This window comes from Thalia democratica, chromosome 7, assembly GCF_965202585.1.
Source record: "Thalia democratica chromosome 7, ktThaDemo2.hap1.1, whole genome shotgun sequence".
In the NCBI taxonomy this organism is placed as follows: Eukaryota; Metazoa; Chordata; class Thaliacea; order Salpida; family Salpidae; genus Thalia; species Thalia democratica.
In genome coordinates, this window is record NC_139171.1 from 12,491,027 (window position 1) to 12,503,687 (window position 12,661).

At 26.1% G+C, this 12,661-nt stretch overlaps 1 protein-coding gene across 1 annotated transcript; it reads left to right on the forward strand.

Moving 5' to 3' along the window:
* The first annotated feature begins 228 nt into the window (after positions 1-228).
* Positions 229-12,428, forward strand: LOC145841119 (signal peptide peptidase-like 2B). The gene is made up of 4 exons (XM_082948489.1): positions 229-354; positions 9,769-10,837; positions 11,204-11,353; positions 11,957-12,428. The coding sequence occupies exons 1-4, from the start codon at positions 229-231 to the stop codon at positions 12,262-12,264; spliced, it is 1,653 nt and encodes a 550-aa protein (XP_082804615.1). The 3' UTR covers positions 12,265-12,428.
* Positions 12,429-12,661: the final 233 nt, after the last annotated feature.

The following is a 12,661-nucleotide window of genomic DNA, read 5'->3' on the forward strand; positions in this document are numbered from 1 at the left end:
CTTTTGTAATTTTTTGTGATCCTTGTATCAAGAAATGTAGTATGACGGGTGCGTATGGGGGTAACTTAGAAGGTTCGACCACCCGACGTCAGACTTTTTGGGATTTCGATCAAAGTGGAAACAAAGTTGACATTATAAGCTATATGCTTGAGGCAACAAATTTTTAATCTTGTGGTGTTTTTACGAAAAGGTTGTGGTCACAGGAGGCATGAATTGTACCATCAAAGCATGCGATCTTTACCTGAACGAATGGACTTATATTCTCAATTTGGTGGAAGAAAGTGTTGTCTTGTTATGTTAGCGATGGGTGATGAGTTTTACGTCATAGGAGAAACTGGTACAGAAAGTTGTGAGGTATTTGATAAAATATCAAACAAATTTATTCGTATTGAATAGTATCCAAAAGATTTTTCTAAAGAAATCTGTTTAAAAAGAAGTAGTGTTTAAAAATCTTTTTCTCCGTTTGTTAAATTTCGCAGAAGAAAGTATGAAAAGTAAGATAACGTTTTCATTTACGACACAATTACAGGTGAATGGTCTTCTCTGTGTGTTGATATGCTCAAAAAGTTAGGAAGAAGTTCAATTATTTAAGTTTTAAAATCTGTTTAAAAATTTAATTATTTGTCAACAGCATGTATGTTTATATAAAAAAATTTCAGTAAAATTTTATAGACTATACTCGAAGTATGTAATTTTATTATAACCTTTTAAAGACTTGTTTATTTTCAAATAAATATAAAGTTTGGATTCATATTTTGTTGTGGTTTTGTTCTTGAACTCCTTAACTTTGACTATTTATGACTGCTAAAGTAAAGTATTAATTTTTTTTAGAATCATTCAGAATTCTATCATAGAATTAAACTCAAAAAATAGTTATATACTAAGCAAAAACACATTTTAGTTACTTTTTAGAAAAAAGTATAAGCATTTTATTTTATACTAATATATAAATTAACTTTTAACGTCATTCAAATCACTCATAAACGATTTAAAAAAATTAATGCAAAACAGAATGAATGTTTTCCATAAGAAGATTTAAACTTAAATAAAATAAAAGTAAAATAACATAACCATTTAAGTAGTTAAACGAGACGCCTTTTTTAGCACGGCAGTGGTCTATTTTTATACTTGTATAAAAATAGCTGCTTTATATAAGGACCCGTTGTCGTTGAAGATATTTATAAGTTAGGAGCTGCAAATATGCGATTTTAAAAGTTTAGAGATGTGTTGTTTATGATCGAAGGTTTTCTTATTCGAATCCCAATATCTTTTTAAAGTTAATACTTTATTAAACTCTCCTGGAAAAGATGTTAAAAGGTATCCGTGGTTTGCAATTCAATAACTGAAAGGTTCTTAATGCACAGGGTTCTAATACAAACACTTTGAACACATTTATTTTTGTCGTTTAATAAACTACAATTATAATGAAATGAAATACCACGAATCTAGTAAAATTAATATTTATTTTAAGCAATTTAATAGGGGAAACACCTTATGTAAATCATATGGTAAACAATCCTATTGATGAGATGAGATACTTATTGAAAAACAACTACTTATTATTTTATATATACTTTTTTGTATATTTGTCAGTCTTAGGCTATGATCTTGCCACGTTAACTCAGACAGTTTTTAGAATCTTTCACTATGACTCCTTCACCATCAGGCCACACATATATAAAGAATGAAGCAGCTGTAGTTAACCTCTAGAACAGGACTCCCAAACTTCTGTTCAGATGGCCCCCTAAAAAAAATTAAAAAAGCTATGGCCACCTTCAACAAGATTACTCAAAAAACTAGAACTAAAAGCACCTAAAAACTTTTTTTTGCTCTTTTTATCAACAGCTTCATATTTATATATTTTTAGTTTTATTATATTTTGATATTTAAAAAAAATTAAAATTCAAAAAAACTTACAAAAAGTGATAAAAATTATATAAAATCAAGAAATGCCCCTAAAAGCTTATTTTAAATTCTTAACAATGTGTTTGTGTGATAATTGGCCAAATGTTAAAAATTTAGCTTAAAACTCTAAGGTTGCATTTGTGGGATGGTCGTTTTAATGCTGGACAAAATCTGACTGGACAAAAATTTTCAGCTTGATATTCGACTAAAATTACAAACTTGCTAAAACTTGAACTGGACAATTTCTAACTTAGTAAAAGCTGACTTTAAAAAAAAATTAACTTCCAAAAATTTCCTTTTAACCTTATACAATATTATAAATATAATTAAATATATATAATAAAATACATTTATAATGTATAATACTAATATATAATAAAGAATATAAAAAAAATATTCTTTTAAACTTATAAAAGTAAGTATAATACTTAACAATATTGTAATATAATTAAATATATATTAAATACATATAATTAAATACACTTATAACATATTAAGTAATACTACTATATAATGAAGAATATAAAATTAAAATATTCTTTTAAACTTTTTAAAATAGTTAAAAATATAATAACAAAAAATAATAATAAAATATTATTTTAAACTTAAAAATTTAATTAACAACATTATAACGAAAAATAATAATAACACTGTATAAAATAAATACTAACTAATGCTATAACAAAAAAATTGTTAACACTATATATATATAAAAATTAATATTTGTATAGAATTAAAAGTTTTTTTATAAAATATAATACGTAAAAAATAATTTTCTCGAAAAAAAATATAAAAACAATTGTGAAAAAATATTTTAAACTAGAAAATATAAAACAAAATATAAAAAATATTAACAAAAATAAATTATTTGATACAGAGTGATATAAAAGTTTGTCACCATTCTCTTATGAGTTTAGGTTATAGACCTCTTTTTATCAAACTATAATTTATTTACTATTTCTTCGAAATAAAAATTTAAATCAAAAACTTTAAATATTAAGTACTTGTTTTAGTTTTATTTAAATAAAACAAAGTTTAAATTGTTAAAACGCCTGTTTTTACTTTTAAAACTAACAATTTTAGGTATTGTGTTAAAATGTTTACGATCTTCTAAACTTTATATTAAAAAACACGTACATTCGCCTTTTCAAACTATATGCCATTACAAAAAACATTTTAACACAAAAAGTTGCTTACAAAATTTATTGAAAATTTGTACAATTGTTGTTAAATGCATAGTCTAGTAGTTAATTTTTTTTTAGTGTTTTAAATTATGTATTAAAAGTTTTACGATCTTCTGAACTTCACCTCTAAAAAACACCTACTTTTGCTTTTTTCGAATATAAGCCATCACTAAAAGCAATTTTAACCAAAAAAATCTTTACAAAAATCGTTCAAATTTTGCACAAATTTTTTTAAAGGAATATTTTTGTTGTTTTTATCAATGTAGTAACAATTTTAACATCGTCTAAACTCAATCTTCAAAAAAACACCTTTACTACTTTATTAACACCTACATTTGCTTTTTTAAACTATATGCCTTTACAAAAAACATTTTAACACAAAAAGTTGTTTACAAAATTTGTTGAAAATTTGTACAACTGTTGTTAAATGCATAGTCTAGTAGTTAATTTTTTTTTAGTGTTTTAAATTATGTATTAAAAGTTTTACGATCTTCTGAACTTCACCTCTAAAAAACACCTACTTTTGCTTTTTTCGAATATAAGCCATCACTAAAAGCATTTTTAACCGAAAAAATCTTTACAAAAATCGTTCAAATTTCGCACAAATTAATTTAAAGGAATATTCTAGTGTATAAATTATTTTTGTTGTTTTTATCAATGTCGTAAAAATTTTACCATCGTCTAAACTCAATCTTCAAAAAAACACCTTTACTACTTTATTAACACCTACATTTGCTTTTTTAAACTATATGCCTTTACAAAAAACATTTTAACACAAAAAGTTGTTTACAAAATTTGTTGAAAATTTGTACAATTGTTGTTAAATGCATAGTCTAGTAGTTAATTTTTTTTAGTGTTTTAAATTATGTATTAAAAGTTTTACGATCTTATGAACTTCACCTCTTAAAAACACCTACTTTTGCTTCTTTTAAATATAAGCCATCACTATAAGCATATTTAACCAGAAAAATCTTTACAAAAATCGTTCAAATTTCGCACAAATTAATTTAAAGGTATATTCTAGTATATAAAAGCTTGCTGTAGCAAGAGATAAACTTCGATTAGATCCACTCACATGTCTGCATGTAGATATTACTAGAAACCTGGTCAACAAGTGGAACGGAAAAGAAGTTTTTAATATTGCATGCATATTTAGAGGAAATGATGAACGGTCAAGAAAGTTCTCTAAAAAGTTAAGTAATTACCCACCCTTGGTGGTCGCAGAAATGATGAGCGTTAGGACAAACAGAGTTACTTTTGTCGTTTTTTAACAAAAATGAATGAAGATTTGCTACAATATCACATGGGTCAGCGGTGATAAGACATGTAGAGTGTGTCTATAGCCTTCCACTATTAGGAGCTGTTTGTCAAACATTTAATGAAATGAGTCTTAGTTTATACAGAAAAGTTTGCTACGAAGCAATTAATAATAGAGAGCGATGTGATTCAATGAAGGTATTGAATAATTCTATAAAGGCAGTTGTTAACATTTGTAGCAACCACAATCTCCATTCATGGAAGCAATTTTTCGAAAGAAAAGAAGCATCATATTTAGTAAAAGAAAATTTTATGGTAGCAATGTGCCGCATGATGATGGCCCGGGATTACGAACTAATAAAGAAATTTATTTACAACTTGGCTGTTATTTCATTAAACCCTAAGTTGACTAAAGCAGTTCAAAAAAGTATTGATTATATCACTGAAATATGTGAAATAGATGCCGATGCACTTACACAAGTTAATGACGCTTTAATAGAGGCCAAGCTACAGAATTTCTAAGTGAAAAAAATATCTGTAATGAGCTTAGCAGTGCAAAATCACCGTTTTTAGAAGATAATAGGAATATTTACTTACAAGTAAAAAAGGAAATGATTAAAAATACAAAAAAATCGAATGTTAAAAATAAAATGCACTTCGAAAATTTTTTAACATACTTCTTGCGCACATGGGCTTCTAATATCCCTCTTTGGACAGCTATAATTCTACATATAGCAAAATCAGATGTAAAGTTAAACAACCAGCCCTTTGAATCGTGGTTTTCTTCCTAAAAACATAAAAATATGGACAAAAAGAAACGCAAAAAGGAAGACAATGCAGAAGATGATGATGGCGATGTTGATACAAGATGGACCTATCACGGTTATTGTTATTTTGAAGATTAAGTTTAGACGATGGTAAAATTTTTATTACATTGATAAAAACAACAAAAATTATTTATACACTAGAATGTTCCTTTAAATTAGTTTGTGCAAAATTTGAACGATTTTTGTAAAGATTTTTTTGGTTAAAAATGCTTTTAGTGATGGCTTATATTCGAAAAAAGCAAAAGTAGGTGTTTTTTAGAGGTGAAGTTCAGAAGATCGTAAAACTTTTAATACATAAGTTAAAACACTAAAAAAAAATTAACTACTAGACTATGCATTTAACAACAATTGTACAAATTTTCAACAAATTTTGTAAACAACTTTTTGTGTTAAAATGTTTTTTGTAAAGGCATATAGTTTGAAAAGGCGAATGTACGTGTTTTTTAATATAAAGTTCAGAAGATCGTAAAACTTTTAATACATAAGTTAAAACATTAAAAAAAAATTAACTACTAGACTATGCATTTAACAACAGTTGTATAAATTTTCAACAAATTTTGTAAACAACTTTTTGTGTTAAAATGTTTTTTTGTAAAGGCATATAGTTTAAAAAAGCAAATGTAGGTGGTAATAAAGTAGTAAAGGTGTTTTCTTTAAGATTAAGTTTAGACGATAGTAAAATTTTCACTACATTGATAAAAACAACAAAAATCATTTATATACTAGAATATACCTTTAAATTAATTTGTGCGAAATTTGAACAATTTTTATTAAATTTTTTTTGGTTAAATATGCTTTTAGTGATGGCTTATATTCGAAAAAAGCAAAAGTAGGTGTTTTTTAGAGGTGAAGTTCATAAGATCGTAAAACTTTTAATACATAATTTAAAACACTAAAAAAAAATTAACTACTAGACTATGCATTTAACAACAACTGTACAAATTTTCAATAAATTTTGTAAACAACTTTTTGTGATAAAATGTTTTTTGTAAAGGCATATAGTTTGAAAAGGCGAATGTACGTGTTTTTTTAGAGGTGAAGTTCAGAAGATCGTAAAACTTTTAATACATAAGTTAAAACATTAAAAAAAAATTAACTACTAGACTATGCATTTAACAACAGTTATACAAATTTTCAACAAATTTTGTGAACAACTTTTTGTGTTAAAATGTTTTTTGCAATGACATATAGTTTGAAAAGGCGAATGTACGTGTTTTTTAAGGTAAAGTTTAGAAGATCGTAAAAATTTTAATACAATACCTAAAATCGTTAGTTTTAAAAGTAAAAACAGGCGTTTTAACAATTTAAACCTTGTTTTATTTAAATAAAACTAAAACAAGTACTTAATATTTAAAGTTTTTGATTTAAATTTTTATTTCGAAGAAATAGTAAATAAATTATAGTTTGATAAAAAGAGGTCTATAACCTAAACTCAAAAGAGAATGGTTACAAACTTTTATATCACTCTGTATCAAATAATTTATTTTTGTTAATATTTTTTATATTTTGTTTTATACTTTCTAGTTTTTGATGTTTTTATTCACAGTTGATTTTTTTTTTTCGAGAATATTATTTTCTACTCATTATATGTTTAAAAAAACTTTTAGTTGTGTACAAATATTAATTTGTTTGTTTATATACTGTTAATAATTTTTTTGTTATAGTATTAGTTAGTATTTATTTTATACAGTGTTATTATTATTTTTTGTTATGATATTGTTAATTATTTTTTTAAGTTTAAAAGAATATTTAATTTTATTTTGTTATAATATTTTTAATTATTTTTATAAGTATAAAGAATATTTTTATTTTTATATTGTTTTTAATATATTTTTTATTTTTTTAATACGTTATAAGTGTATTTAAATTTATATATTTAATTATATATTAGTATTTTTTTAATACGTTATAAGTGTATTTAATTATATATATTTAATTATTTAATTATATAACATATATTATAATTAAGCATATTCTTGGAAGTTAATTTTTTTTTAAGTCAGCTTTTACTAAGTTAGAAATTGTCCAGTTCAAGTTTTAGCAAGTTTGCAATTTTAGTCGAATATCAAGCTGAAAATTTTTGTCCAGTCAGATTTTGTCCAGCATTAAAACGACCATCATTTGTGGGATCCAAAAACATTTTGCATTAGGGTGGTTTTTAGAAAATTGATAGATGCTAAGGTGGAAGTTGAAATCATTTAAAATTCTGCTCAGAGTGTTTTTATGTTTTTCAGAAACACTAAACTTTTCCAACTGGAAAATCAAAAGTAAGTGTAAAAATAAGCACCCTAATATATATTTTATATGTATAAGATTTATATTAAAAAATTAAAATAAAATTTACAATGTAAGCTATTAAACTTTTGATTAATTGAAGCAACCTCATAATACATATTTGATTCAAATTTTAAACAATAAATTGTTGTGCTTTTTTTGAGTTTTAAGTTTATTTTTATTAGTTTTTCTTCTAACAATATGTTTTTAGTACTGATACATAATATTAGTTACTTTTTGATAAAAATAATGAAGTTCTGAAATAAAATTTACATACAAGGTTGCCACAAAACCTGGATCCTAGAAGGTTGACCTTGACAATTCAGGAAAAAAAAAACCTGGATTTTTAAACAATTATTACATGTTAAGTAGAAAAATTTTGATTTAAACAAAAAATGTTTCACACTAATAATTTTTTTTTGGCATCATCAAATTTTATTTTATTGAAAAACATTAAAGCAGCTTTGTAATATTATTTTTATGTTGGTATACTACTTAGCACAGTATCAATCTAAACTTAACTTAAAACTAAAAGTAGACCCAATACTTTGTACTTTCAAAAGCTTAAAGAAATTTAGAAAACCTGGAAAAGGTTTCTTAAAAACCAGTGGCAACCCTGTATATATAGTAAAAGAGAAAGATTCTAGTACCTGTACAGTAACCATTGAGGAATTATTTATCTTTTGTTTTTTTAGAAATTTGGTGAATAACTTCTACTTTAAAAGACCTAAAAGAAAACCATAAACTACAGTCTAAAATTAAAAAAATTCAGTTATGGTGAAAATTTACTTAACAATCTTATGGTTATAAAAATTTTCTGTCATCTAAGGTGTCAAAAAAACATACCTGCATGTACAGATGTTATTAAAATGTTCTTATATTGACTTTAAAGAATATATTGCAATCAACAAGTTATCTTTTTATATGCAAATTTATAGTGACCTTGTAAGTCTATTTACTCTGCTATTTAACTTACAGTTGATAATAAAATTAAAGTATATGTAAAAAATGTAAAACTATAGTTTAAACAGTTTGTTTGATTTGAAGGTCTTAAATAAATAAATATTTAGATATTTTCTAATTTTCAAAAATAAATTTTAAAATATAAACAGAATATTTTCTCAAAAAACTAGTTTTCAGTTCACTTAAATTTCTTTAAATTTATCAGTTTATAAAAAAATACTCAAAAACACTCAATTTCTCTTTGCTTTTTTGCCTTTTTCTTTTTCTAGAAAAATATTTTATTATTTATTTTTATATATATATTTTTTATGATTTTTTTATAAAAGAATAGTTTTTTTTTGCTGTTGAATAAAATTTTAACTTAGTTTAAATAAAGTAAGATATAAGTATAAAATTTGTGTTATAAAGGCCATCAAGATAGGACTTGAGTATTTATTTTATTTAACAACATTGTCTCCTATATGAAAGGTTAAAGTATAGGCTTTGATTCACTTTTTCTATAAATTAAAATTAAAACTAACCTTTGAGATACAGACAGTTTTGTAAAAGGCAGAGTTGCCACACACACAGGATTTTGTGATTTATTAATCCAGGCTTACTCAGGATAGTTTTGATTTTTTATAAAAATCTCAGGGCTAGATTCTAGAACTAGATAACTTTTTAAAAAGGGTTCTAAAAACACAAGACAGTTTAAGGGCATTCAGAACAGTTTTTGTTTAACCAGGACAGTTTTTATGACTCAAAAGTGGCAACCCTTTCAAAGATTCCTTTGTAAATATTGACCAGAATTTTTTTATTGTCTATTTTCGTGACTTTATAATAACTCACTAGCTGTTGTTTAAAGTTATTGAGCTATTTACCTTTAGTTACTAAAATTTTTGTAGATTGTTTCAAAAAAGATAACTTATTAAGCTCTTTAAACATTTTGAAGTAAAACTTTGAAGGCAGTAAAAATATAAATTTGTATTAAAACAAGCTGGACCCACCTATAGCCGAATAAAAAAGTTTATTTAAATATTAAATCATTATAGTTTATTTTATTTGGTTCTGTCATTTATGATAAGTTAGCAAGATAGAATTAAAATTTTATAAAGGTTCAAAATTGTTAAGTCAAACTAGTTATTACCCGACTTCTTAAAATCAGATCATTTTCCTTTTTGGAAAAAACCTTTATAAATAATTTAAATAGTAAATTTTTTCTATTGCTTTTTCTTTGTTTTTAAAAACAGAGAAGCTTTAGTTGATACTCACTTACCATAATTTTTCTATAAAATTTTTCTTAAACTGATTAATGATTTCAAAAGTAATAAAAGTTTTTTTTGTGAGTTTTTTAATTAACAATACACTTTTTATAACAGGTAAAAATAATGCTTGTTACAATTTTCTTGATATTTATATTCTTTCAAGTTTGCACAGCACAGTATGGGTACATCAGGGTTGGAAACATTGAAAACACAACTTCCTTGAGTGTTTGCGCAACTTACAACAACAAATTCAAAACAATTCCGCCCAATCAAAACTTCCCATACAAGTTTCAGGACCTGTATTCCAGCTATGGGTGCGCAAAATCATCAGCTTCTGTTTATTTTCAAAACCAATTTGTGATTATACAAAGGGGTAACTGCACTTTTGCTGAGAAGGCATTGAACTTTCAAAGGAACAATGCTTCAGGAGTTATGGTGGTGTCAAATACGAGTTTGGTGTTACCTTCTGCCACAAATGAGGAGTACAATAAAGTAAATGTGTTTGTCATGTTGATCTCTAAAGAGTCCTACAAAAAGATTGTCAGCTTCTCTGCAAACCTCACTACTCCTGTGGTTTGGCTGTACGGTGAGGAAAGCTTACCTTATGACTTCAGCAATGCAGTTTTGCTGATGCTTGCTGTGATTGTGTTGGCCATGGGGTCCTGGTGGCACAAAAAGTCTTTTGAGTCTGAAACTAAAAAGAAGCAAAACAATAAAAAAACCGAGGAGTTTGACATCCAAGTAAAGCACACACTCTTTTATGTGATTCTCAGCTCTTTAACAATAATTCTAATGTACAATTTCTACTACTACCTGGTCACCATCACTCAAATCATCTTTGTCATAGGATCTGGCTTCTCTCTCTTCAATGTGTTGAAGGGGGTTGTGTACAAACTAATCAGCATGTCAGGCCACCAGCCTAGGCTCACAATTTCGAAAAACCACGTTTCACTTTTATCAGTTTTACTGTTACTTGCTTCTTACACCGTGTCAGTTTCATGGTTCGTCTTCAGGCACTTCTGGTTCAATTGGATACTGATGGATATTTTGGGAGCTTCCTTCTGCATGTACGGAATAAAATCAGTTGGGATGCCTAACTTGGCGGTATCATCTTCTCTTATGTCCTTCTTCTTTATCTACGATGTGTTTTATGTGTTCATCACTCCCTACATAACCCCATCAGGTCAGAAATGTTAATTTTATTTGTATTCATACAATTTTAAGTGTTTATTTTTTAGTAGGGTTTTAATAAGCTTAAAAGAACGAAAACAGTTTTAATTAAATGTAATAATAAACTAATTTAAATACTGTTAAAAACCAGTGAGTTTTTAAGAATAACTGCAACTAATATTCAGTAATGTTAAAAATTAAACTCCCAAATACATTTATTTTAAAGATGTTACGTTGATCATAAGGTTTTACTAAAATAAGTAGTTTTTTATAAAAAAAAAACAAACCACTTTTTATTTTTTCATTCAACTACAACTCACTGTTTATAAAACTAATAATGTTAATTTATATTTTTGAAAACAATCAATTATTTTTCAAGGCCAGTCAGTCATGGTGAGTGTGGCAACAGGGGGAAGAAGTGGTTCAAACGAGAGACTTCCCGGTTTGTTTGAACTTCCAAAGTTTCACGTTCCTGAGTGCACCCAACTCAGTAACAGCATGCTGGGTTTCGGTGATGTTCTGTTGCCAGGTATACTGTTTTGTTAATAAATTTTATGAGTTTTTCTGTAATTTTTTTTTTAGTAGGTTTTATCCTCTAAAAAGATTTTGTAAAGTTGTTTTTTCCAGTTGAGTACAATAGTAAACTACAAAATTTTAAAAAAAATAATTTAGCTGTGACAAAAATCTTATAATTATAATGTAATTAAGACACTTATTTCTCAACAACCATCACCAACCCTTTTTATAAAAATTTGTTTTATTTATAAGTCACTTTTTACAGAAGTAAAGAAAAGTATAGAATATGGTGTATGTTTTCAAAAACAAGCAATTTTTACCAACTTATATTTCTCATAAATTTAAAAACCACTGACAATCAAAGTCTGAAAACTTAAGATTAGTTTAGAGTAATTTGCAAAAAATATTTTTCCAATAAAATGAATTTTTTATTGACTCAGTTTTCATACGTTATTTTTTTGACTTACCTGCTTTGATCACTATATTTAAAAAACTCTTTTGAATTTTGTTAAGCAATAAAAAATACCCACTAGCTGAGATAAAAATCTACAATACAATATCAACTTTTTATATAAAAAAATTAAGATAAAGTATAAAACTTTTTATATTTGACCAGGTTTGCACGTTGCACTGTGCGCAGTGTGGGACACCAAAGCAACCATCTTCAACCAAAAGCCCACAAACGTGTACTACATAACATCAGTGATATCCTACATGTTCGGACTGCTGCTAACCACAATTGCCCTCACTCTGATGGAAACAGGTCAACCAGCGCTTCTGTACATCGTCCCCTCGTTGCTATTGACGACATATATGGTTGCTATGAAGAGGGGGGAGGTAAATAAGATGTTGAGAGGGAGTTTTGATTGTGACGTCACAAAAGGTGAAGAAAAACATGCTTTGCTTGAACCTCTGACGTCATAGTTAAGTTTGACTGATATTTGTTTTTTGTTTGCAGAAAAGTAATCCTTTTTACATTGCATAAAATTAAATTTCTTTATTAGTTTATTTAATTTGTTTTATTTAAGTGAATTGGACCTGATTACGATTTTAAAAGTTGTTAAGTTTAATCACAATTTGAGGCTTTGCAGTTTAATTTTATGTGCAAGTATATTTAGTCATATTTTTTATATGTTTATTCAAGATGTAAAATATTAACTTAACAATCCAAAAAATTTTTGTTAAGTTTCTTTGAAAAATTTTTACCACTGCTTGAAGCACTGCAGTTAAATTCTAGTTTTTAGCATTTTTTTATGTTTTCAGTATATTGTTTTACTTGAAAGTTACAAACTAAAATGTGTCATCTGCTGATGAGTAGCAA